Source organism: Hoplias malabaricus, chromosome 2 (assembly GCF_029633855.1).
Source record: "Hoplias malabaricus isolate fHopMal1 chromosome 2, fHopMal1.hap1, whole genome shotgun sequence".
In the NCBI taxonomy this organism is placed as follows: Eukaryota; Metazoa; Chordata; class Actinopteri; order Characiformes; family Erythrinidae; genus Hoplias; species Hoplias malabaricus.
In genome coordinates this window covers 37,520,710-37,547,585 of record NC_089801.1, presented here as the reverse complement: position 1 = coordinate 37,547,585, position 26,876 = coordinate 37,520,710, and the positions used below count along the sequence as shown (strand labels likewise).

The following is a 26,876-nucleotide window of genomic DNA, read 5'->3' as shown; positions in this document are numbered from 1 at the left end:
CTGCTCTCTGTGTTAATAAAGACAGTTGGACACATTCCCAGGCTTGGGAAACACACACACAACTTTCTCTCTTGCTCAAACACACACACACAAACAAACATCCTGAAAAAGCTAAGACTGAGTCTGAAATAAGCAGAAAGGTGAAACACTGCTAAGTTGTTTAGTTCAGATTTATTTAATTAAATCACAGGCCACAGACCAAAATTACAGATTCTAATTAGAATGGGGCCGTATTGTCCTTTTCTACACAGTCCTCGGGTCTTCGTGAATGTTCTGTAACACTAAATGTTAGTTACAACTATTAATTGTTCAGAGATGTGTAATAATAATAATGCGATCATTTATGAATGTACTTTCACTGCACCAAAGAAAGAACGACAGAGCAGTTATTTCAGGAAACAAACATTTATTCATCATTTATAACAGCTCTAGATCTCATTATTTACAGCAAGTGCAGACATCATCAGGTCAGGAATGATCAGGGCTCATTCACTCAGCAGCAGCAGTGAGAGCAGAGGCCTTTAAAACCAACATCAATGTCCGTCTTCAGCAGAGGAAAACAGAGACAGGACGTGATCAAGTCATTAACAGGGCATTAACCGGTCACTTAGCGAAGGTCACATTCACTGTGTTGAAGATGTAAGCCTGTCCTGCAGTGACAGTAGTTCATGTCTGTATCTGTCCTTGGGTAGGAATTAACTGGCTCCTCTCTCAGTCAGAAGGATGCACTTTTAAGGTCTGGTTTTCTGAGAAACATTCTGTTAGGAATGTGTCTGCAATTCTGAGAATGAATCTGTGAAGAAATAAGCCCAGAATATTAATGTGTTGTGTACAGTTTCTCTTTTTAAAATGGATTTCACACATTTAAAAGAAACACAAACAGGTCATAGTCATGACCCGCATCATGTGAATGATTAAAGAAAAGGAAAGCAACAAAAAAGTAGTGTGAAGCTACGCTATGTGTACCAAAGTTTATAGACACCACTTTAATCCAAGGATTCAGCTACTTTAAACGGCACTTACTGTTGACGCCCGCTGAATTATGCATGCGCTGCTTGTACAAGCTCTTCAGAATAGCATCAAACCAAACAGGACACTCCAAACAGAGCATGTGCACATGAGCCTAGGTTCACCGTGATCAGTGTCAAGGTAGAAAGCCCCCCAGTATTGGCCTCTGGAGAAGTGGAACTGTATTCTCTGGAGTGACTGATCTCCATCAAATCCTCACATCCCAGAAGAGCAAAGACAGTCACCACATATAAGGACAGGACAAACTCCCAATTGATACCACTGTATGAGCGGGTGTCCACAAACTTTTGGCCACACACTGTATGTAAAAAAAAAAAAAAAAAAAAAAAAAAGTCACCCATCCAACGGCAGCTGTGTTGGCTTTGGGGGTCTTCACCTTCACCAGTCCCTGAACCAGCTTTTGTGGAGTTATGAAAACAAAGCCTTGGTAACTGTGTCCATGGTAAGACACACACACACACACACAATGCACAATTGCTATCACAGCAGCTTTTATCCCCCAGTGTCCCCTCCATAGCAGAGGATATCTAATCACATTTTCCCTTCACAGTGTGTGTGTGTGTGGATTCGCCAAACTAGTCCAGGCTGGGGCTAAAGTACATTAGGACTGAAAGCAGAAAAGAGATGATGTTGGTATAAAAGACAATGGATTCATACAGATCAGTGTAACGAGTAGAGTGTGTTATGTGTGTGTGTGTGTGTATTTTTGGGGGGCGGTTCTGTTTGTGCTACCACAGATCCATCCTGTGGGACTCTGAGGAATTCTGAAACTTGAATGGAGGAAACTTTAGCCTTGTCAATGAGGTGGATTTGCTCAGTTGGTAAAACAGTGGTCCCCCATGTCTAGCAAAGATCAGTATCCGACCTCTGGCAAGCAGATGGTGGTCTGTCATCATTGCATTTTTGAGTCCAGCATGGGTGTGAGGTGTCCTCTCTCTTAAAAGCAAGGCCTCCCTGCTCCTCCAAGTCTGAATTTTCCTCATCAGAACCTCCCCTTTTACATTTCAGAGATCCTTGGAGTCTTTGGGCTGGATGTGTAGCTCAGGCACATTTTTATGTTTATTTTCTACTTCATGGAAACAAGGTGCACATCCTTTACGCTGTGTGATGAACCAATACAAATACTCCAAAATTAGTCCAAATTCAATTTAGATTTAAAATTAAACTGCTAATCATTAACCTGCATTAAACTTTAATGATCTATATAACTATTTGTGGATTTTGAAGCTTTTTCTGAACCAGATCTTTAACATGTTGCTTTAAAACTAACAGTTAGCACTCAATTCACTCAGTATTAGCAAGGTTAGCATTTTAGCACTAGCTAAATCAATCCAGACTGGTAGTTCCTTATTCAGTGTTTAGGGGCAAAACAAGAGCACTTTGAATACTACATAATTCAGATTAGCACATAAGCATTTTCAGAGTGTTTCTCTAGAAATATTGTTGTACGCTCAGCACTCAGCACACAATTTTGTTTGCACAGGACATGAGGGTAGGGATATTTCAACAAATCCATTATCTTTTCACTTCGAAAAATATTCCTGATGTGGGCACAATGCCTACAGAAATACACAGGACTGAAAATAATAAAGCACCACCATGTTCAGGACAATTGAAAATTCATATTCAATACATAATACACACCAATAAATGTCTGATGTGGGACAAAATGTGCCTAGAACTAGGAGGACTGTAAGGGTGTGGCGAAGGTGACCTGGGGCTTCACTGTGTGACAGATTCCACAGACTTTCCAAAACAATGTAGCTAAGAACCTCAGGTAGGAACCTCGGTTTTTGAGAAAGAACAGTCGATAATGTGCACCCTAGGGCCTTTTCAGTGCTATGTGAGCAGTATATGTTTGACTGAGCTGGTAAATATATGGTTAAAGATTAGCGCTAGGGCACTAGCAGTGAAGGCGGCATCTCTAATGACACGATCAGTCCTGAGGCACTTGCAAAAAGGAGCCGTCCTTTCTGCTTTACAACCTCCAGAGTTTAATCGACGACATCACTGTCCGTTCACCTTCGCGGTCAGTTAATAAGGCAATGATCAACCCTCCTTTCTGTTAAATTACATCCAGCATCTCATGACTTTAGCCTGTTTACCCTGGTTGCCGGAAAAGTCTTTCAGATCCGTGTGGATTTAAACACCCGGGGGCGGTAACACGAAGCCTGACCGGCGAGAAACCAAACCCCCGTCCAAAAACAGAAACAACTGCAGTGATCTCAGCACAAAGAAGTATCAACCGTCAGGACCTCGGGGGGAGGGCAGAGACGTCCAGCAACTTGGTTCCAAGTCATTTAAAGTTTCCACTGAGGAGGAAGACACCGTTGGTTTAATTTTCTCTCTTTTTGTCCTCGTTGGGCATGATGAAAGCTTCTCTGGTGAAGTTAAAAAAAGGTAGTCTCAGATCACAGGCAGGGGGCACATATTTCCCCCTTTACACAAACTGGCGCACCACCAAAGTGATGTCATTACATCACAGAAAGAGAGAGAGAGAGAGGGCCATTTTGCTTTATTCTCCTGGAGTTAATCTCTGAACTAGAACTGATCCAGGCTGGGTAAATACACACAGCAGGTCTAAAACAGCAGGCCAAGCCAAGCTGAAAATGGCTGTTTCACCTTTAAAGCAACACTAGGTTAAAATTAAAATGAAAGCTGCTAACTTTGAGGCTCCACTGAGCCGTAGCAGGGAGAATAGAGCCTCTGTCCCTACTCCTGGGCTCAGCACTGCAGAGACTGCATTATATAACTTATGAAGGAGGGTAGGATGACACCCACTTTCTCCCCCTGCTCCTTGATTTCAGGAGAGTGCTGTAAATGTGAATTATTCTTCACCTTTAGGGGGAGCCCGGGAGCAAAATACCAAATCTTACCTAGTGTTGCTTTAAAAGAGTGTGTCCAGGTGGTGATGCTGCTGTAGGATGTGGCTGTTTTGTGATTGATTTAGTCCAATACAGTTTGAGTTTGTTGGATAATGTGGATGTCTTAATTCCTCCAAACACACACACACACAGTCAATAGTAATTACTCACATACATATCTGTGCAGTTTACTGGGTGAGTGTTTTTGTGTTTATTCACAGGTGTGAGTTCATATGTGAGTGACTGGGTGAGTGTGTGATGCCTTGTGATGGACTGGAGCCCCCTCCAGTGTGTGTTCCTGCCTTGCACCCAGTGATTCTGGATAGACTCAGGACCAACCTCGACCCTGATCAGGATGAAGTGGTTACAGAAGATGAATGAATGAATGAAGGGACTAGTCCCACCAGGATTAGCATTGCAGAGAAATGAAATAATACAATGAATAAAGCAACCTCAATGTGCTCTTATTCCAGAGTAAAATCTAAACACTTGTTTGAGATTAATTTATTAAACAATGATCTATTGAATTCAATATTATATTGATTTCATTGTACGTCCAGGTTTTTCAATTCTGGGACATTTCTCCACTGAATGGGATGAAACGTAAGTGGACGACAGCACTCTCAATGACAACACAGTGCAGAAACCGACAGGTTAGTGTTCAAAGCAGCACCCGACTCATCCAACAGGAGTTGAGACACGTGAAAAGGTCTAATATGTGGAATATGCAGCAGAGCTTCATCCCTCTCTCCTCTCTCAGGTGTTTTCTCTTCATCGACTCTCCTCTGATCATCCACTCTTTGTGTCAATCCTCAGGAAGGACACTCTGAGACCTTCTCTCCTAGCTCCAGAGAAAGGAAAATAAAAATATCACATGTCTCACATGTTCCTCTTTATTTCCAGAGGGTGTCCAGACCGTAAGGGTACAGCACTTCTGTGATCCAGCAGTTCAAAAAGAACACAGGTTTGAGGATGTGTTTCTGAGTCCTGACTCTGAGGGTCCTCTGCCCATCGTGGGGGGAGCTGTGGAGAAACTTCAGTGCTGTTTAATAGATAGGAAATTCTTACCCTAATATTTAGCCAACGTTCATATAGTTATGATGCTAGTTACACAAAAATAACATGGACTTCTCTGTAGTTCATGGCCCCCTCCATTCAGAAACAGTTCCTCTACACCTCCACTATTGCTGTGACCCCCAACAATTACAAGAATGTTTCTAAAGGAGAGTTCATTTATAAAAGAAATACAGTTCAGCGTTCCTCTCGTTCCCTCTCAGGTGAAGATCTCTTGTCGACCACTGGCAGTGAATCCTCCATTCATTCCTCCTCCGTTCCTCTGTCCATCCATTATCTCCAGCACGTCCTCCAGGATGGATGGCCCCAAGTCCAGATGCAAAGAGAGAAGTGACCCTGCGTGAGAGAGATAAGAATGCTCCTCCTCCTTCTCTTCCCCTCCTTCCTCTCTCCCTCGTTTCTCCTCTGGCTTGGCGTCCGAGCGAGGTTTGGAGTTGGGAGACGCAGGGAGGGACGCGTGGGGTGACTCAAGGTGCAGCCTGGGAGGTTTTGGAGGCGGGGCGAGAGACGCAGATGTTGTTGTCAATGCTGCTGTCGATGCCGTTGTCCCAGAAGTTGTCATTACGGTACGCGACGCGGTTGCCGTGGTAACCGTTGCCGCAGGGGTCTGGGCTGGCAGAGTGAGCGCCTGCACCGCTCCGATCACAGGGAGCGACAGCGCATTCTTCAGCAGAGGAGAGCTCTCACTGACCGGCTGGTGACCGGCGCTCACGCTGGCCGTGCGGCTGAACTGGAAGGCCCCCTGGTGGCCGTGCTGCCCGGGGAGCAGGTGGAACTTTCCCTGAAGGAAGGAGAGGTCGCCGAAGAGGTCGTCAGCCCCGCCCCCGCTGCCGATGTGGATGGTGTGGCGGAAGTCTCCGAGCGGAGGGCTGATCATGTCGGACGACAGCAGGTCCCTCAGCTTCTCCTTCTTCCCTTTACGACTCCGCCGCTTCAGGTAGATCGGAGCCTTTGCCGACATCTCGGACACCTGCCGACGTCCCGAGCAACACAGGGACAACTCCCACAACAGCGTGGACACGAGGGAGAGTCAGAAATACAGAGAGAAGGGAACTAGGAGAAGAGAAGGAAGAAGTAAAGAGAAGGGAGCTGCAGAAAGAAGAAGAGAAAAGGACAGAAATATGGAGAAGATGCAAACGGGGAGGAGATGAGAAAAGATGCAAAGAACAGAAGAGAGGGGGAAACAGAGAGAAGAAAAATGATGACTGGAAAAAGTAAAGAACAGATGGATGAAAGAGTCCAGCTGTATATGCGCTAAAGCTGACGGCTCTAGTTCAGTGGTAGTATGGAGAATTCCTAGAATTCTGACTTAAAAGCAGCGCTGACGTTATTCCCATAAGACAGAATTCCCACCAAGACTTCTTAGTTACTCCATTTTACCTAGAAACAGAGACACAGAGGGAGAGACATTAGCATGTATACACTAATGGACCACAAACACACTCTAAAATAAAATATTCCTCATGGAGACGTTAGATTTTTTAGCGTCCATGCGTCCAAGCAGGACTTCCCTCGGAAAACTCTTCTTCTTAGAACCCCTGTTTATTTGTATCCCCAAATCCGTTCCATTATTTACGCCTCAAACCGAGGAGTCGAATCTTTAAAAGAGTAATCAGGCATTGGGGAAAGAGGCCAGCGTTCAGGCCCAGGCTTATGTAACGGAGGATCCTTTAAGGCACATTTCATTCCCTTTTCCACAAACAAGCTCCCACTCGCACCAGCGCAGCCGGAAAAAAGATAAAGATGGGGTTTAATAAGCTGAGGACAAGAGAAATAAATCAGTCATGAGGAGCTGTGGGCTTTCTCAGTAATCAGTGTTTGTTAATGTTGGCAGAGAGGTTTTGGAGAAAGGTCCGGGTGTGTGTCATGTCCTCATGGCAGATGAGATCTGAGGACTGGACTGAACTGGAATGAACCTCAGAGGAAGGCAGGGGTGCAGTTAACAACTATTTCTACAACCGATGACTGTACGTATAACCGGATAAAGGCATAGGCTGAACCACTGTTATGGGGTGGGGCTGTGTGTGTGTGTGGGGGGAGTGGGGGTGACAGTCGATCCTGCTGAAAGTCTGAAACAATTCACAAAAACGGATGTTTGAATGTTTAACGGATCATTATCTGATGTTTACTTGGTTGAAGGTAAAGAATGTGGACTAGACGTGACTTGTTTAAGAGTACATGAATCTGAAGTTGTGTTAGTGTTTGAGGCACTTTCTGCGCATCATTTGAAGAGAAGAAACGTCAGTTGAAATGCTTTTCAAATTGTTGAGATACTCAGTTTAATGTTGGATATGAAAACAAATGTAAATAACTACATAGAAGAACACAATTCCTTTGTGTGTGTGTGTGTGTGCCTATATGTTTTGATACACTTCTGGGGACCGGATCATATTTGGGAGCATCCTGAGTGAGCATGGAAAATCAATATTGAGAATAGTCTCATTGTGTACACTGAAGTTCACAAGCTCATCAAAACCAACGTGCCGGTGTGTTGGATTACGGTTGCACTTTTTGCAGGATGTTGTAAGTCAGGTTGTGTCCTTGTGAATGTGTGTGTGTGTTAAAGGGGAACAAGTATGACTTACATTCCTCCAGCATTAAGTCACTCATTTCCAGTTACATCAACCATGACAGTACTGTGTTAGTGAGCATGCACACACATGGGAACACTGAGGTTCTCTTTACTGTCACTGACAGCTCATGACTGTCAATGACTGACTTTAAATGCTACTGTAGGTATCTTCTCTCTCATGCACACACACACACACACAAATAAACACACAGCCAAAACAATTCCAGAGAAAGAAAGTGTGTGTTTCCTTTGTGGAACAGTAACATAAGCCTTTTATAAGTAGCACAACAGTAGTGTCAGTCACACACATGGCTGAGGTGAATGTGCTGCTGCAGCCAAAATCCTGCTGAGGAAACACACACACATACACACACACACACACACACACACACACAGGAAGAAGGAAAGCTCAGCTTCATCCATATTTAAAGAGACACACAGGCAGCAAGATTTTCTGGAGGTGGAGTTTGATGAAGTATTTTGTGTGTGTGTGTGTGTGTGATGTAGATACATAGTAATTAGCTCTAACTGCCTAAATGTGGTCTAACTGTTGTTGTAGCAGTGTGTGTGTGTGTGTGTTTGCTGATAGATGCCTTTCTACAATTGTACATAACCAAACGTGTGAGAGAGAGAGAGAGAGAGCGAGAGCGAGGGCGAGAGAGAGAGAATGACATTGAGAGAGAGGCTGCAGTGTGCTGACTCACTGAACTGAGAAGATAATGGACAACGGAAAAACGGTGGAATAAAACCCAAGAAATAATGAATGAAGGAAAGGGAAACAATGGCGTCCTCATCAGGGACGACTGCAGACTCACCAGCACAGTTTGTGCTTTCTGTAAAAACTTTTATTAACAAATTAACTTTCCAAACCGTCCTGTCCTTCAGCACACAATGACGTGCTCTATGGCTTTGTCCCTTTTGTAACCAGTGAATAATAAAGAGGAATGTCAGTGTGTGTGTGTGTGTGTGTGTGTGTGTGTGTGTGTGTCGAGGTTAGACTCCATTCTAGTCTCCAATGTAGAACTTGTATTACCAGAGGTTTCACACGCCACAGGACGTGAGATAATATCTGATCAGTTTCAGTGTGTTCACTGAATACTTTAGAACAAAAATCCACAGCTGATTGCTTTAAGGGATTATTTTCTCTAAACATTCGAAGCTAGGATCATCAGTGGAACCTCAGTATTTCATGAAGTACCGTCTAAAGGAGGCGATCCCGCTGTACCACTGTACTAAATACAGAATTCTGGTAAATGCACAGAACTGAACAAAAAACAAAACCCCCAAATGTTCGTTACCGACACACAATCCACCACAGTTAGGTGTGGGAGTGAACTCTTGGCCCAAGACTAGTAAACCTTGTCCTGCACAGACTGGACAAACTGTAGTTCATTTTGCTATTGGTAAATTATAGCAGGAACTAATAAATACAAAGTTGTCATTTTTGCCAGTGTTTGCTGAATTGTAGCTATTTCAAGGAATAAATATCAGAAACCTATAAATCTGAATGGTACAAATACACCTCTAGTCACGCCATTCAGGATCTAATTTAAATCATTCTGAATCACAGCTAATCGCAATGAATCATCCTGAAATTACATGACATTTTACAGCACAGACTCGTTATGTCCCCAATCTTGAACACAGCATTCCATCAGCCGCTGTAATTTTATTTATTTATTTATTTTGTAAATATTACTAAGCAGTCTGCCGAAGTGGGTGCAGCAGGTAGTGTCGCAGTCACACAGCTCCAGGGACCTGGAGGTTGTGGGTTCGAGTCCCACTCTGGGTGACTGTCTGTGAGGAATGTGGTGTGTTCTCTCTGTGTCTGTGTGGGTTTCCTCCGGGTGACTGTCTGTGAGGAGTGTGGTGTGTTCTCTCTGTGTCTGCGTGGGTTTCCTCCGGGTGACTGTCTGTGAGGAATGTGGTGTGTTCTCTCTGTGTCTGCATGGGTTTCCTCCGGGTGACTGTCTGTGAGGAGTGTGGTGTGTTCTCTCTGTGTCTGTGTGGGTTTCCTCCGGGTGACTGTCTGTGAGGAGTGTGGTGTGTTCTCTCTGTGTCTGTGTGGGTTTCCTCCGGGTGACTGTCTGTGAGGAGTGTGGTGTGTTCTCTCTGTGTCTGCGTGGGTTTCCTCCGGGTGACTGTCTGTGAGGAATGTGGTGTGTTCTCTCTGTGTCTGCATGGGTTTCCTCCGGGTGACTGTCTGTGAGGAGTGTGGTGTGTTCTCTCTGTGTCTGCGTGGGTTTCCTCCGGGTGACTGTCTGTGAGGAATGTGGTGTGTTCTCTCTGTGTCTGCATGGGTTTCCTCCGGGTGACTGTCTGTGAGGAGTGTGGTGTGTTCTCTCTGTGTCTGCGTGGGTTTCCTCCGGGTGACTATCTGTGAGGAATGTGGTGTGTTCTCTCTGTGTCTGCGTGGGTTTCCTCCGGGTGACTGTCTGTGAAGAGTGTGGTGTGTTCTTTCTGTGTCTGCGTGGGTTTCCTCCGGGTGACTGTCTGTGAGGAGTGTGGTGTGTTCTCTCTGTGTCTGCGTGGGTTTCCTCCGGGTGACTGTCTGTGAGGAATGTGGTGTGTTCTCTCTGTGTCTGCATGGGTTTCCTCTGGGTGACTGTGAGGAGTGTGGTGTGTTCTCCCTGTGTCTGCGTGGGTTTCCTCCGGGTGACTGTCTGTGAGGAGTGTGGTGTGTTCTCTCTGTGTCTGCGTGGGTTTCCTCCGGGTGACTGTCTGTGAGGAATGTGGTGTGTTCTCTCTGTGTCTGCGTGGGTTTCCTCCGGGTGACTGTCTGTGAGGAATGTGGTGTGTTCTCCCTGTGTCTGCGTGGGTTTCCTCTGGGTGACTGTGAGGAATGTGGTGTGTTCTCTCTGTGTCTGTGTGGGTTTCCTCCGGGTGACTGTCTGTGAGGAGTGTGGTGTGTTCTCTCTGTGTCTGCGTGGGTTTCCTCCGGGTGACTGTCTGTGAGGAATGTGGTGTGTTCTCTCTGTGTCTGCGTGGGTTTCCTCCGGGTGACTGTCTGTGAGGAGTGTGGTGTGTTCTCTCTGTGTCTGCGTGGGTTTCCTCCGGGTGACTATCTGTGAGGAATGTGGTGTGTTCTCTCTGTGTCTGCGTGGGTTTCCTCCGGGTGACTGTCTGTGAAGAGTGTGGTGTGTTCTTTCTGTGTCTGCGTGGGTTTCCTCCGGGTGACTGTCTGTGAGGAGTGTGGTGTGTTCTCTCTGTGTCTGCGTGGGTTTCCTCCGGGTGACTGTCTGTGAGGAATGTGGTGTGTTCTCTCTGTGTCTGCATGGGTTTCCTCTGGGTGACTGTGAGGAGTGTGGTGTGTTCTCCCTGTGTCTGCGTGGGTTTCCTCCGGGTGACTGTCTGTGAGGAGTGTGGTGTGTTCTCTCTGTGTCTGCGTGGGTTTCCTCCGGGTGACTGTCTGTGAGGAATGTGGTGTGTTCTCTCTGTGTCTGCGTGGGTTTCCTCCGGGTGACTGTCTGTGAGGAATGTGGTGTGTTCTCCCTGTGTCTGCGTGGGTTTCCTCTGGGTGACTGTGAGGAATGTGGTGTGTTCTCTCTGTGTCTGTGTGGGTTTCCTCCGGGTGACTGTCTGTGAGGAATGTGGTGTGTTCTCTTTGTGTCTGCGTGGGTTTCCTCCGGGTGACTGTCTGTGAGGAATGTGGTGTGTTCTCCCTGTGTCTGCGTGGGTTTCCTCTGGGTGACTGTGAGGAATGTGGTGTGTTCTCCCTGTGTCTGCGTGGGTTTCCTCCGGGTGCTCCGGTTACCTCCCACGTTCAAAAAACACACGTTGGTAGGTGAATTGGTGACTGAAACGTGTGGGTGAGAGTGTCTGTTGCCCTGTGAAGGACTGCCGCCCCTTTCAGGGTTTTTCCTTCCTTGCACCCAATGATTCCAGGTAGGCTCTGGACCTACCGCGACCCTGAACTGGATAAGCGGTTACAGACAATGAACGAATGAATGAATGAATGAATGAGTCTACTGAAATTACAACAAAATAAATCTGGAGTTCAAGGCGACATATTCTCGCTCTACTCCACAGCGGGACACAGTTCTGGATCTTAATGACACATCTGTGACAATCTTTGCTCAAAATACTTCAAGGATCTAACCTCACAGCAGCGTTCTCCCTCAGTCTAAACAGCAATGTTCAGAATGGGTGCTTTCGGTACCTGTCCTTTTAAATGAGAGTGAGCTGCTCGCTATTCATCCACCAACCCAAGCACACTGCTGTGAGGAGCAGAAACTCTCTGCTCCTGATTAGCTATTTTGCTCGGTTCTCTTTCTTCCCCATTCCCGTTTTCTACGTTTTGACTCAGTGCTCTTCATACTCTGTGCTCGTTATATCTGGTTTGGTATAAATGAACTTGTCTCTGTGCTCTCACATTAATGTAGGTCCAGTGCTGTAATTGGACAGACTCAGACGAGGGGGCGGGGCAATGCTAAAGTCTCGGCACTGAACATCAGAAGTGGAGCAGAATTAGAACAGCTTGTTTTATCCTATGTTTTTTTGGTAGCCCACAGTTTACAAACTGGGTGGTCTTATTTCACAGTGGGTAGGGTGGTGGACTTAGGATCCCCACATTAATCCACACATGCACTGAACAAGTTTTCTTCACAATATTCCCCCTTTAATTCTGAATGATAAGGGTCTTAGTGAGCTGCCTCACTAAGGGGTCATCAAAATATATTTGAAGCAATTGCTGTGACAATAACAGGGACACAGCAGCCTCTCTCACAGTTACAGTGTAACACAATACATTTAAGCAGTTCAGACTGCTGTAATGCCGGAGATGGCTGTGGAGTCCTTCAAGTTCCTGAGAACACAATCACCAGGGACCTGAAGTGGGACTCGACTCCAACATCAACACCAACACAAAGAAAGCCCAGCAGTGTATGTTCTACCAGCTGAAGACGTCCAACCTACCCCAGGAGTTCATCATCACCTCCTCCATCACAGTGTGCTGCAGCTCTGCCACCAAACACTACACTCACGAACAGCAGCGTATCATCAGCTCTGCGGAAAAAGAAGACTGGTGCTTACCTGCCCGCCCTGTTCGACCTGTACTCCTTCAGAGCAAGGAAGCATGCGGAGATAATAGTGGCTGACCTGTTGCACCCTGACCATCACCTGCTTTAGCTCCTACCCTCAGGCAGGGCTTTGACCCCTCCATGAGGGTTACAACAACCAGAGTGCAGAAAGTCTTCTTTTATCATGCCGTCGCACTCATGAAAAATAACAGCATATGTGCTTCTGTGCGCTACTGCTAGTCACTCTATACTTATCACGTCTTTATCTGTTGACTTTATTGTACAGTTATGAGCTGTCTCTTATCAGTCTGTGCACTCAGCACCTGAAACTCAAGCTGAAATGAAAACGGAGCTTGTATTTCTTGTTGGTGCAGGCCTGAGTTCTATATTTAGTACAATTTATTGTTCCATGGTAAAAAAAAAATCTTTCTTCTTTATGATCTTTTCTTGAAGCTGCCTGTGTCTGTAACCGCTTATCCAGTTCAGGGTTGTGGTGGGCCTGTGTTCTGGAGCCTACCCGGAATCACTAGGCACAAGGCTAGTCCTTCACAGGGCAACACACACACTCACATATTCACTAACACCTATGGACACTTCTGAGTCGCCAGTCCACCTACCAACATGTGTTTTTGGACCATGGGAGGAAACCAGAGCACCCGGAGGAAACCCACACGGACACAGGGAGAACACTCCTCACAGACAGTCACCCGGAGGAAACCCACGCAGACACAGGGAGAACACACTAAACTCCTCACAGACAGTCACCCAGAGCAGGACTTGAACCCACAACCTCCAGGTCCATGGACCATGGCTGTGTGACTGCAACACTACCCACAATTATTGTGACACGCCTACTACACTAAACAAGATCCTGGTCAGTGCAGTAAACAACTTCAGAGTCGACGTCTCACCACAGGTTTAGAAACATGGGCAGGGAAATGTATGTTTGCTTGTTTGTTGCCAGTAATCACAACCGATTTCCCAACAGCACCACAGTTATGAGCTCTGGAGCCCTAATCCCTACATTCTGAAGAGGGTGTGATAACAGACAACACAGGCTTGTGTTTTTGAGGCCTTTCAGGGATCCACTCAAACACAAGTCTGACAGGTACCGCTGTCCCTCTGATCCCACTGCAGAACCCTCATCTGGACTGAAAAGAAGTCAGAAAAACAATGCCTAAACTAATGCCTTATAATTTATAAAAATGTTCTTTCATTCATTGTCTGTAACCACGTATCCAGTTCAGTTTCACAGTGGGTCTGGAGCCTACCCGGAATCATGGATGGAAATGATTGGAAGGAAACACACCCTGCAGGGGGTGTTATAAAAATGCGTTAAAAAACCTCAAAACACAGAATGAGATGAAACTGAATGAGTCAAATCTGAGGGTTGATTCACCTTTACGAATCTTGGAAAGAATCAGTTCTGGAAAATGAGTGGAACACTTGAGAAGCCAGCTTTTAATCACCACATCCAACCTCGAAGTACAAAATCAGGTCTTGCCCACATCACTGCCCAGTTTCACTCAGATATATATCATGTAAAGGAAATAAAATATTTTTAGGGCTCTGTTTCATGTTGTCTTTAAGTAAACTTGTACCTTCTTTCCACTGTGTACACATGTTCATGTTTACAGGAGTGTGTGTGCATGTATGTGTTAGAGTACACTGTGTAAAGTGTGAATACAGTTGGGCTCTGCACCTGCTGAGACACTGTTTAGAATGAAGTAGTTACAGGAGATGAATGAATGAGTGACATTCAGAGATGCTTGGATGCATGTGTAGCTTCTACCCAAACAGCGAGGCTTGTTTTAAGGAAACCCCCTTACGTCTTTATCTCCTAAAGGTGGGATCAGGTGTTGGGATCAGCGTTGTCCTGTGTGGACGTGCCGCGTGGAACTGTGGACTGTCTAAGCAAAGAGAAAATACAATTCTGGACCGCAGACACACATCACTCCAAGACAACCAGCTATCTATGTTTAGAGAAGCTGACTCAGGAGTGATAAACGTCTCATAGTCTAAACATAACAGCGACAATATCATCTGGACTTCTAGCAAAGACCATGACGTCAGGGTGAAGTGTTGCTTCTGAAGTGTACCTCATTTCCTCAACATCAAAATATTTCCACCTTTCCACATTTTAAAGTGCACCCTGTGCTATCCTCTCCAAAAAAGACTTGTTATTAGAATGGGGCACACTGGAGCAGCTGCACATGAGCATAAGGTCACAATGGCAGATGGCGAACGCTGCTTAGTGGTAAAAAGAACCCACATTAATTGAGCTGTGGACCTTTGGATGAGTATGAGTTGGGTTTGTGATCAACAACTAATCCATGCCTCTCAGGTACCTGACCTCACTAACAGTGTTGTGGCTAAATGCCATTAAATCCTCACTGGAATGTTCCAGTATCTTTGTGATACACAACTAATCACCCATCTGTATCTGGCCTCACTAATGATCCTGTTGCTGAAGATCATCAAATCCTCACGGCAATGTTCCATTATCTAGTGTATAGCCTTCTCAGAAGAGCAGGAGCTGACCCTTGACTTTTAGAAGGCTTTCAGATGAGATAAGATAATCCTTTATTGATCCTGAACAACTGATGTATCGACGGTGGATCGTAAAGGACTGAACTTCCAGACGTCACTTTTTCCAGAGCAGAATAAACCTGCGTCGGAAGGTGACTGAACATTTTACGGCTGCTGTGTTTTATCAGAGTGGGAAAGAGTCCGAAAACAACAGCGCTGCCAAACACTCAGCAGACAAACACTTAGCGGGCCGTGCTCCTCCTCAGATACAGCACACTGCACACTCGCTTTGAGGGAGGAACAGAGGGGGGTTATGTGCGTGTGTGTGTGTGAGTCCACCCTCAGAGCAGTCCTTGCTGTGAATTTGTCTCCAAAACCTAACCAGACACGTATTTTATGTTGTATGTTATAATTGAAATTCAGGAAGAATAGCTCACACACAGTTGGACAGATGTATAATCACATACACCAGAATAAAGAGTCACCTTGCAACAAAACAAGCAAGTTTGTTCACTTTGGTTGAACAGTTTTAAGAATAAAGCGCAGCCAATCAGAAAAGAGCTCATTTACATATATCAGTCTTAATGACCCAAACACAGTGCTGTTTATACTCCTTAAATAAAGGATGAAGCATATTTGCAAATTGTGATAGACACACAGATAGATAGATAGATAGATAGATAGACAGACAGATAGATAGATAGATAGACAGATAGATAGATAGACAGATAGATAGATAGATAGATGTGTTTAGTCTGTTTGAAAATGAAAGGTCAGTAGATATTGTAACTGTTTATTAGTTCCAACACCCCTCTCTCTCTCTCTCTCTCTCTCTCTCTCTGTAATATTGAATAAAGGCAGGTGGCGGTTGGAGCTCAGTGAGATTGTTCTAGAAACAAAAAGCTCAGTAAATCTTTCTGTGTTGGCAGAGAGTGAAAAAGCAGCTCTCACAACACAGCCACAGCACTGAGGCCATAAACACTAGCTCCAAACATCTTTCTACAGCTCCACAGACTTCCAAACATATCCTTACAACTCCACAGATCTTCCTACAACTCCAGACATCTCCCTACAGCTCTACAGACATCCAAACATCTCCCTACAGCTCTACACATCTCAAGACAACTCCCTACAACTCCAAACATTTCCTTACATCTCTCTACAGCTCCACATATCTCCCTACAAATCCACAAATCGTCCTACAACTCCAGACATCCAAACATCTCCCTACAACTCCAGACATCCAAACATCTCCCTACAGCTCCTCTGACATCCAAACATCTCCCAATAGCTCCAAACATTTCTCTGAAGCTCTACAGACATCCAACTCCCTACCACTACAAACATTTCCCTACATCTCCACACATTTTCCTACAAGTCCAAACATCTCCCTTCAGTTCTACAGACATTCAAACATCTCCCTACAGCTCCACACATATCCAGGCAGTTTCACAGGTCTCCAAACAGCTCCATACTGTTCCATACATGCTACAGCTCTATTACACAGTCACCACACCTTCTGTAAACCAGTAACACAATGTTCTGCATTTATAAGCACTTTCTGTGGGATATCACATCACCGTTTTAAAGCATTTAATTTATACATTTTGTGATGTATGTTCTAAACGTTTTGTTTTATTACTAAATGACAACTAAACGACCCACTAAATGAATATACCCACAGCTATGGACTGAATTTTATGATCTAAGTTCATGTTCTTCAGCGATTTAGTTAATAATCATTACTATTAAGAGCTTTAAATGTGAAAATTAAATTTTAACATCGAATACACACTGTAAAATAATTCATACAATCACCTACGGGTCTCTCAAATGTGTATAATGTCATTGTTTTCAGTTTACCTTCAGCTCAAGCTTTTCACTCGCGTAAAAGTCCAGTTTCTGAGAAGAGTTTTTTTCTCTGTAGAAACGTTAGAACTGTAGAAGTCGTTTTTTCTTGGAGATACGACTCTCTCCTCTGCGCTTCTACTTGTGAACTGTGCGCGTGAAGAGCTCCTCTCTCTCTGGTACGCTACAGAGCCCCGCCCACAGAGGGGAGGGGCCTCGAGTTTGGGCGGGAGCCGTTGCATCACTAGTTCAGCTCATGGCTAAAACAACACTCCAGAAATACCCCCCTCACACCAGATAATACCCCCCCCAACACTCCAGAAATACCCCCTCACACCAGATAATACCCTCAACACTCCATAAATATCCACCCCACTCCAGAAATACCACCAACAAATCAGAATTAGACCCGCACAACAGAAATATCACCTTAAATGTGCAGTGTTTAGAATGTATGGATTTCTATTAGCAGACATAAACAGCGTCCATGTGTTGACATCATCGCAAAATGTCTTAATGCGTGCAAGCAACATCAAACATTAATTTATGTGACTTTATAAGAAGCAGTGTTTTATTAAGTAATTCCCACACATTATTAGGTTAATCCAAAATTTTATTAAAGCATTCCCACATATTTCTAAGTCATTCCCACAAATTATTATAACGTTTTTCATATTATTATGTCATTTGCACATATTAAGTGATTTACGTGCCTTACATTATTTTTAAAGGGATGTCACAGGCAGGACTCTGTGGAAGGGTGGTATAATACACAAAGCAGTTTTCATTGTACTTTCTTTAGCTTAGAATGAGACCCCCATATCCACAGAGAGAGACGGTCCCCTTCCTGTGGAGGCCGCCATGTTTCTACAGTATCACAGAACAGACAAACCAAACACCGATGCGGCAGCATGGAAAGTGATAAGTGAAGGAGGGGTATTTTGTAACTTAATATGTGATCTCACATTACTGAGATTCTCTCTCATAATAATGACTTGCTCTCTCCTAATAATGAGATCCTGATATTGTTTCTCATTATTACACTAATAAGACACTAAATTATGACATGCAAAGACACTATTATGAAGTACCTTTTTTCATTCATTTATTCATTATCTGTAACCACTTTTCCAATTCAGGGTCGCGGTGGGTCCGGAGCCTACCCGGAATCACTGGGCGCAAGGTGGGAACACACCTGGAGTGGGTGCCAGTCCTTCACAGGGCAACACACATTCACACCAATGGACACTTAAGTCGCCAATCCACCTACCAACGTGTGTTTTTGAACTGTGGGAGGAAACCGGAGCACCCGGAGGAAACCCACGCGGACACGGGGAGAACACACCAAACTCCTCACAGACAGTCACCTGGAGTGGGACTCAAACCCCCAACCTTCAGGTCTCTGGAGCTGTGTGACTGTGACTCTACCTGCTGCACCACCATGCCACCTTAAGTACCTTTTTATTATTATGATTCACTCAATTTCATTATCTTTTTTCAAGGGCTAGAAAAGTGCTTCCCTAACAGCCTCCCTGACCCTGGATCATCCACCCTTTCCCTAGCATCAAAAATAACCTGGAGTTTGCTGATAGTGTGAAACCAGAAACTCCCTCCAGTTCACTGTCTCTTTCTATCTCTCTTTCTCTCTCTCTCTCTCTCGCTCGCACTCTCCCCCCCCCCCCCCCCCCCCCCCCAAGCCCTAAATGATCATTACCAGATATGCAAAGCACTTTTAAATCCTCAGTCAGTAATGGTCAGCATTTATATATATAAAAAACACACACACAGAATAATACAGAAGTCAATTCACATTTCAGCTGCAATATCATGCAATGCATGCAATCCTATTACAAAATAAAAGTATCTCTCAAAAGGTCATGACAAATCGTAAAAAATTTTCCACTTGACACATTTTCTTGACCCAATCCATATCTTGGCATTACAACGCCCAATCTGGCAACACAGGGCCTATTAGGGACAAAACCTCTCCCTGTGTGTGAAACTCTGACCTGTTGGAAATATTTTTCCTCTGGACTTCCGCAGGATTTCAGAGAACGGTGCAGAAAAAACAGACCAGGTTCAATCAACAGGAAAAAGGAAAGACTATAGAACCATATCTCACCAGTTCCGTTGTTACACACAGATCAGCCAAAACATTAAAATCACCACGTTTTTACACTCACCTTCCATTCTTTCAGCTCTTTGGACCATACAGGAGCACTTTGTAGTCCTACAGTTACAGACTGTAGTCCACCCGTTGCTCTGCATACTTTATTTTTGCCCCTTTTACCCTGCTCTTCAATGGCCAGAACCCCTACAGCGCAGGTATGGGTTGGGTGGTGGATTATTCTCCACGCTGCAGTGATAATGATGTGGTGGTGGTGTGTTAATGTGTGTTGTGCTGGTACGAATGGATCAGACACAGCAGAGCTGCTGGAGTTGTAAAGCCCTCTGTGTCACTGCTGGACTGAGAAAAATCCACCAACTAAAAACACCCTGCCGACAGCATCCTGTGTCACTGATGAAGGACTAGAGGACGACTGACACACACTGTGCAGCGACAGATGAGCTACTGTCTCTGTCTTTACATCTACAAGGTGGAACAATGAGGAAGGAGTGAACAAAGAGTGGACACAGAGTTTAAATATTGTATTACCTCTGAATGCTCCATTCCAGGATTTACAGTGTACACTCCACACACTGCTTCCTGAATACTGAGGCGTTCCTAAGCAAACACACACACACTGACACACATACCTAAACTATTACACACACAAGCTATGATAAATCATTAGATGTGGTAAGTGCTGATGTGATTCAGTATACTAGACTTTTACTGTATAAGTCATCCGTCTCAGAAGCACTCATTAGTGTGTATCTACAGCTACAGATAGATGTCCAGAGGTTTGTAGAAACCCCTTATTTTTAGTGAATTCAGGTACTTAAAGTAGCACCATGAAACAGATGTTTATTTGTGCTTAGTATGTGTAATATCCAAAGATAAGCACAAAATGCTCCAGCTATACATGAGCTTACAGCCACCAAGGGTCTAAAACACGCAATGGCATGAGAAATATTGGATGAGCTGGTATATGCATACATTTGGTCATTGGAGTCTAAATATGGAGCTGTTTCAAAAAATACATCCCTATATTAAAAATGACAACCACAATATTACTATTAATAATAATAGCAATAGTTCTTCAAGTTGTCATGATTCAGCATATAATCGTTCCCTTTAGTACAGAGCTTGAAACACTGAACTGACCACAGAGTCACTAGGCCTGACCCCATGATAGGATCTGAATGAATTCACTGGAACAAACATTTGTGCTCCAAAAATGTTCAGCTGTTTTTGTTTTAGGATGTTTCCCCCTGATCGGTCACTGGCATTTGGTTGGTCAGGCCTTTTGTGTGGCTGGCTGCCAAGCTCAGTGCTGTCATTTTGTGGCCTGAGAGCTTCTGCTTCTGGACGCCCACGATCAGACACGTAATATCGTTTCTCTTCCCAGTGACAGGAAAAATGATTATCATCACTGTCAGAACAAAAGTATTCCAAAATAAGCCTTAATTTTTTCTCCAAGTCAATGTAAGAAGATTGGATTTGAAGTTAGTTTGGAGTGTTGCTATTGGTGGATTATTCTGAGATTTTGACACAGTGTCAGCAGCATGTGATGTGTGATGTTTTCAAATTAAAAAAAAAAATCTTTCAAAATTTGAGACAGAATGTTTTGTTCAGAGGAACTCCAAAGGTACCCCTGTAAAAACAGAATACACAACCATTCTTTATTCATAATTCTTTCTACTGAATTCAACTTTAAATCAAATTATTAACCAAAATGTCCTCTTTATTTGCAGCAAAATGATTAAAAAGGACATTGATCTTACTATATATTTTTTATAAAGATTATTTCTCATACCTATATGTGCGGGAATCTGTGTGCAGTAAGTCTTATGACTGTAATTACCTCTAACCAATGCTCAGAACCTGTTACTATCCCCCTGCAGCTATGTTCCAGGCTTCCCAAAAAAATTGGAATGTCACGACAGAAGGTGTGTAATGCATGCAGTCGAACCCACGAGATCATCAACAATTATAATTATTTTTCGTATGAACACCATCCAGAAGTATCAGGTTATGTAAGAGTGGAACTACAGTGGAAAACACATCATTAGGAATGAGACACAGGGCTGTGTCATAAATGAATTTGAACGTCACAACAACATTTTCAGCATTAGACGGGACACCAGAAAAAGGTAGCTTTCCTGGAACCAAAATATGCTTGTTTCCCGTAAACATTTATTTTGAAAATGCGCCACTATGATTAATGCATTTTTGTTTGAGAGTCAGACACGGTGGATCTTCTTTAGGCCCTCGTTAAGGCGCCTGTTCAAATATAAAGCTGCTCTAATCATCAGTGTCACTGACCTCCGATTCTCCGTTAGAGTCTGGTTTATAAAGTTAGTTTTTTTTAAACCAGCTCTGGGCTTGAGGTCAGTAACAAGAGCACAACAGTTAATAATGACGGATAATTACAGTCATAAAAGCGGTTTGTATATAACTGTTAGGGCAACAGAGGAGGATCTGAGAGTCAGTGAACGTTAATATTAGCTGTGTTCAGGTTGTGAGAAAGTGCTCTAAACATGCAGCAAGTTAAAGTTAGTCTCTGGTCGTGTCCCAAGCTGCACACTGCTGCACTGAATAGTATGAGAATATATATATATACCACCCTTAGCAGTGTTTCTGTAGTGTAGTATGTAAAGTTCCACAGTGTGTTGTTTGGGTGACCCAGCCTCATTCTCTACCGTTAATGTTAATCAAGTGCTGTTCCACATCATTATAAATGCAGTATTTTACTGCCTTATCTTCATAGGAATCAGCTTACAGCGATCTAATATTTTGACTCAGCAAATATCTTCCCCCACCAATATCAAACTATCTCCTACGCCCTTGCCTTTGTGTCTGAAGCAGTTTAATTAGGCCAATTATCTGTATTTTTAAACAATGTTAATGGTGTTATAATGTTAAGCTACTGATTTAGAGATAGAAGTTGATGTTACTTAAATAAATAAGAAAATTGTAAACTTTTGCATGTGTATTTTTATTATTATGTTTTGGGGGTGATATGGTACAGGTGGGACATGGAAATTACCTTTCGTCTGAGGTGGGGAATAATAGAAAACGTTTGAGAACCTCTGCACCAATCTAGCGACTACTGAATTGTCCCTAACAATAATTGTGGGCAAAAATTACCATACATTGGTCTGTCAGTGTCTAGTGAATGTATATTGAGCAAACAGTTAAGATCTCGATCTCTGCTCTGAGTCCCGCCTCCCGAACCCACACTACTTAGTTTAATTGTTTTTGCTGTTTCTCCCTAACCTGTGAGTGGTATAGAGACAGAGTGCTGTAAACACGTTGCTGAGTGAGAGACACATTGTGTCTCATACTGATTAAGGAACTGTGCCACCAGCTACGATTATGTTTTAGCGCCACTTCAATACAGCTTTTTTGGAGATTCTTTTTTGGAAATCTCAATGTAGCAGAACAAACTGCCATCCTGTAATCAATGACTTTACATGTTTTAAATGACTTAAATCTTGAAATATTAACAACTTTAACTTAAAAATATTTATGACATTATGACATGGTAGATAGTGTTTTTTGTTTTTTTTTCTCTCTGGCTGCAGTCCGGCCCCGAAAGACTGAAAAACTGTGAGCTGGCCCTTTGATTAAAATGTCTGAGGACTGGTTTAGAGCCTTTGTGAACTGTGAGCTCACTGGAGGTTCTGTGTTCAGTTTTATAAAAGTGATGTTTTATATTTTTGACCTGTTTTCACTGAACCACATACAGAAGAAATCGGTCAGCTCCCTGTTTGTTTACTTTCTAACTAAGGCTAATGTAGCTAACAGTTCAATGAAAGCTAAAGGCACCAGGGATCAGGAAATATTCCACAAATCATTTTTTCTCAGTTAGCCACATAAATTAAGCCAAGTGTGTAGAATTAGCATTTACAGAAGGGACATATCCCCACCAATATCCAGCAATTATTGAATTGTCCCCACCAAAAAAAAAAACCCTGATCTGTCAATGTCCGATTGCCTGTGCCTTTCCCTGCTGTCACGTGACACTGCTAAGTTTGGTTGTTAGCAGCTGTAAAACTGGAAAGAAAACTTTACATTCATAGGTCCCCACTGATGTTAAAATTTCTCCAATACTACTTCAAATTACAGCTTCAAAATCATTGTGATGCTCCACTGAACTGAAAAAGCATGAATAAAGCCTCTACCGTTTCTACATTAGGCTCAGCATTGAAGAAACTGCACTATGTAGAGGAATGTACTTGTCTTTAGTTTTCCAGGTTGTTATTATTATTATATTTTTATATCCTGTTTTTTGCCCAAATTCCACCCAATCATAATTTTACCCCATCCTCTCCTAGCTGTTAGCTTAGTTCTGCCTATAATGCCAACACTGGGAGGGTGAGGACAAGCACATGCTTAATATTAACCACCACCATATTTTCACACTGCTGCTACTACAATGACACTGGACAGCCCAACACCCCAGAGGAGAGCGCAAACTGCCCAGGTCTGTCACATTAGCTGACAGATGCTTGTGCTGATTGGCACCATGCTGTGAAGAGGGAGGGGGTGGACCATCCCTCCCCACCCAGTGAGCAAAGCTAATTAGATTCTCTTAGGAGTCCTGGTCTTAGATGACTGGGGTGTCACCAGGGGTCAGACGACCAGTCTGACCATTCTTCTGGGACCCCTGACAGCCCTTGTTCTACTGTTTTATTACTGTAGTTAAAAACCATTGTTTTAGTACTGTTTGTTATTTGGCAACACTGTAGGCCACCAGTCATAAAAGGCTAAGCATACACTGCCATACATCTACATAAATATCTATAAATGTTTAGTCCACCAACACTGGGGGGGTGAAATTGGATTAAGCCACCTTTATAAAAGGCTTAACCTTGCTGGAGTAAACCATTAGAAAAGTAAACGAGGGTTAAATTATGTGGTATAAAGCACATGTATCATGCTGTATACAATAACATCCACAATCTGTGCTCATAGAATATCAGACATTGATTCTTGATATTATAAATAATCCAGAAAAATGTTTTTGTTGTATATAGGAGCTTGTACTGCTTTAATCACTCACACCTTATTTGATTTTACCTGAGCGCTAACAGCTGATTGTAAATGACAAAGAGCTGATGATAGGATCTGAGACAGGTTTGTTTTGCTCAAAGCCACAATGGGGTTTTGATGCCATTGTTTTTGGTCTAGTGGCCTTGCATTGAAGGCCTTCAGTAGGAGATATGAACAACATCTCAGTAATCATAAGGAAGCCTTTGGAATTTCTCATTCCTGGGTTCCAAGGACATTTGTAGTGTCACCACACACACAATGGATCTCCTCAGTAAGGTTTCAATCCTTTGCTTTAAACAGTTCCAGGGGGTCATACACACCGACCCTCCTCCATATAAACACACACAGTGTGTGAAGAGAAACGGTTCCTAAACACTATTCCTGACATTTCCCTTGCCTTAAAATCCACACACTGTATTTCCTGTGGATTGAGAAAATGTCCATATACAGTATGATGAGTCAATAATGTAATTATTGTGACAGGCTTAGCCATATATAGAGCCTTATGAACACAATGCTAAAAGAAAGTGTTACAACATGCTGTTGGATTTATCAGTTCTTCAGCTGTTTGATCATCACTCGTTCAGTAATTACAGTATGGACAGTCCTTCCAGGCCTTTCATTTCTGAGTGAATTCCAAACACTGAATTGTGGTCGGTTACTCAGCGGAGATCTGGACCACATTAAGGAAGATCAGATGACGACAGTGGTTCTGCAATGAGGGTTGGAGAGAAATACAGAGGGAGAAAGAATGTGTGTGTGTGTGGGGGGGGTGTGAGTGTGTTTTACAGATGTAGAAAGAGTGACACAGCCCATATGTGTGTGTGTGTGTTGTGTCTGATGGTGTATCAGGCCTTTCCCCAAAATCGTGTGACTATGACGCAGTGTGACAAGTTAGCCTTCCCTTCACAAACCAAATGCATTGTAGATCAGACGTCTGATTTACGATGTGTTGTTACTAATAGTTAATCTAAAAGTTGAAGTTGCACAATTTTTCCACTCTAACATAAGTGTAGTACATCAGCAAACTCAAGTTGAGTGTTTAAATTATGCTGGAGCTAAGAGGCTCAAGCTGGATCTCAAATAAATATTTCTGATAACCCAGAGGGAAGAAAAATCAAAACGGAGATCTCTTTAATGCCTCTTTAGTTTCTCCTAGACAACAATGAGATCATATGGAAAAACAAAGGTGTCTCCTTCTGCTCACGTGTCTCCTGAGATTAAGACGTGAGCACCACTTGCGTCTCCTCTTGAGTTTTAATGGGGGTCTCAGTAAAGTCTCAAACTGTGCTCAGATTTGCCAGATCTGTTATATCTCTCGTGTCTCCTCTTTGTCTCATTCGGTTTCCCCTATGAAATTTGAAAGGAATTACAGTGTCAGCGACCCTCCAAACCTGCTCCAGATGTGACAGAGTGAGTTTTCAGAGAGGAAGGTCCCTCAGTTTTAGCGTTAGCATTAGCATAAGCACTATAGCAAAACAGAGGATCAGCACATATAAAACACTTCTGCTTTCACACTTAACACACCCTTTTTCCCCTCATTTGACCGCCACTCAGCTGAAGGGACTAGCTTTTCTATCTTTGCTGAAGTTAAGGCTAATCTGGCCTCCAAAATGTCATATATTCCTCTCACACACACACACAGAGTGGCTCAGTCAGGGGTTATTAAATGAATAAGTCAAGCAGTTGCCTTGAAAAGGCCCAAGTGACCCAAATTACATTCCTCACAGCACTCCAGTCAAATCAGCCTGTTCACTTCTACACACACATACTTACTTGTTCAGAAATTCTGTGCAGGTCTGAACAGCATGCGTGACTGATTGTAACATGTTCAAACAAAGCTACTACTCTTTTTCAGCAGGCAAAACTTAATGCTAATGATAATGCTGAACTCTTTCTGTTTACTCTGACTTCATTAACACTGATCTGAATCACAGCCCGGGTCATATGAGCTCTCTACACTGCTCGAGGATTACTATCACAAAACCAGCATTAAACAATGTCTCAGGCATCAGCCAGTGCATTCATTACCACTGTGGTGTGGCTCTACAAACCATTAAAGGCTCCAGACGTCTGGTCCCATTCACGTCCACTGTAAACAATTCTGAGTAGTGAGGAGCAAAACACAAGAGCTCTGGTTTTTGCCATTTTTGCTCTGTTCTCTTTCTTCTATGTTCTCACACTCTCAGTCTTTACTCAGTTCTCATTTCTCCACACTAGTTCTGTCTATTTTGCTGCATTTAACCTGGTGTTTGGGTGGCCTTGTTTCGGTGTGTGTTTTGGTGGGCTCCTGAACCAGTGAGATTTTGAGAATGCAAGTTTCTCACATCACACATTTTGTATGCTTTGCAATAGTTTTTCTCTCTCTCAAGGGGTCACAAGCCAGCTGTTTTGTAAAACACTTAATCAACTGTTAACTGCGGGCAGTAGCAGCAGCTCTGATTCAGAAAGTCATCCTCCTCGTTCACTGTATGTATGTAATGGCCTTGTACCAGAAATGTTTCTTCCAAGGAAATTGTGCAAGTCCTGAATGGTCTGGGTGGAAGACGTAATATGAAACACACACCCAGCTCTTATGTAGAACACACCCCTCACTGAGGCGCTGGTTTAAAGCAGTTCTGATTTTAAAATACTTCAGAAGCGAAGCTTGTTGTTGAACTGGCTCATAACAAACTCACACTCCCCAGTGCACTCTCATAGGCATTCATGGTTAGAGACCTCAGCAAAGGGGGCACTAACACTCACTCACATACTCACTCGTCTACAAATGCACCACAAGG

At 43.5% G+C, this 26,876-nt stretch overlaps 1 protein-coding gene across 6 annotated transcripts in view; it reads right to left on the bottom strand.

Moving 5' to 3' along the window:
- Positions 1–399: 399 nt before the first annotated feature.
- cdc42ep2 (CDC42 effector protein (Rho GTPase binding) 2) overlaps positions 400–26,876 on the bottom strand; it is a 28,741-nt gene continuing 2,264 nt past the window's right edge. For 4 of the 6 annotated variants that reach the window (XM_066661281.1, XM_066661279.1, XM_066661282.1 and 1 more), the window contains exon 2: positions 400–6,347. In XM_066661281.1, coding sequence (XP_066517378.1) covers positions 5,167–5,928 — 762 coding nt within the window. In that variant the 5' untranslated portion in view covers positions 5,929–6,347 and the 3' untranslated portion in view covers positions 400–5,166. Of the gene's footprint in view, positions 6,348–16,949; positions 17,080–26,150; positions 26,188–26,876 lie in introns of those variants that run through there. The other 2 variants (XM_066661280.1, XM_066661277.1) reach the window with 2 other exon arrangements.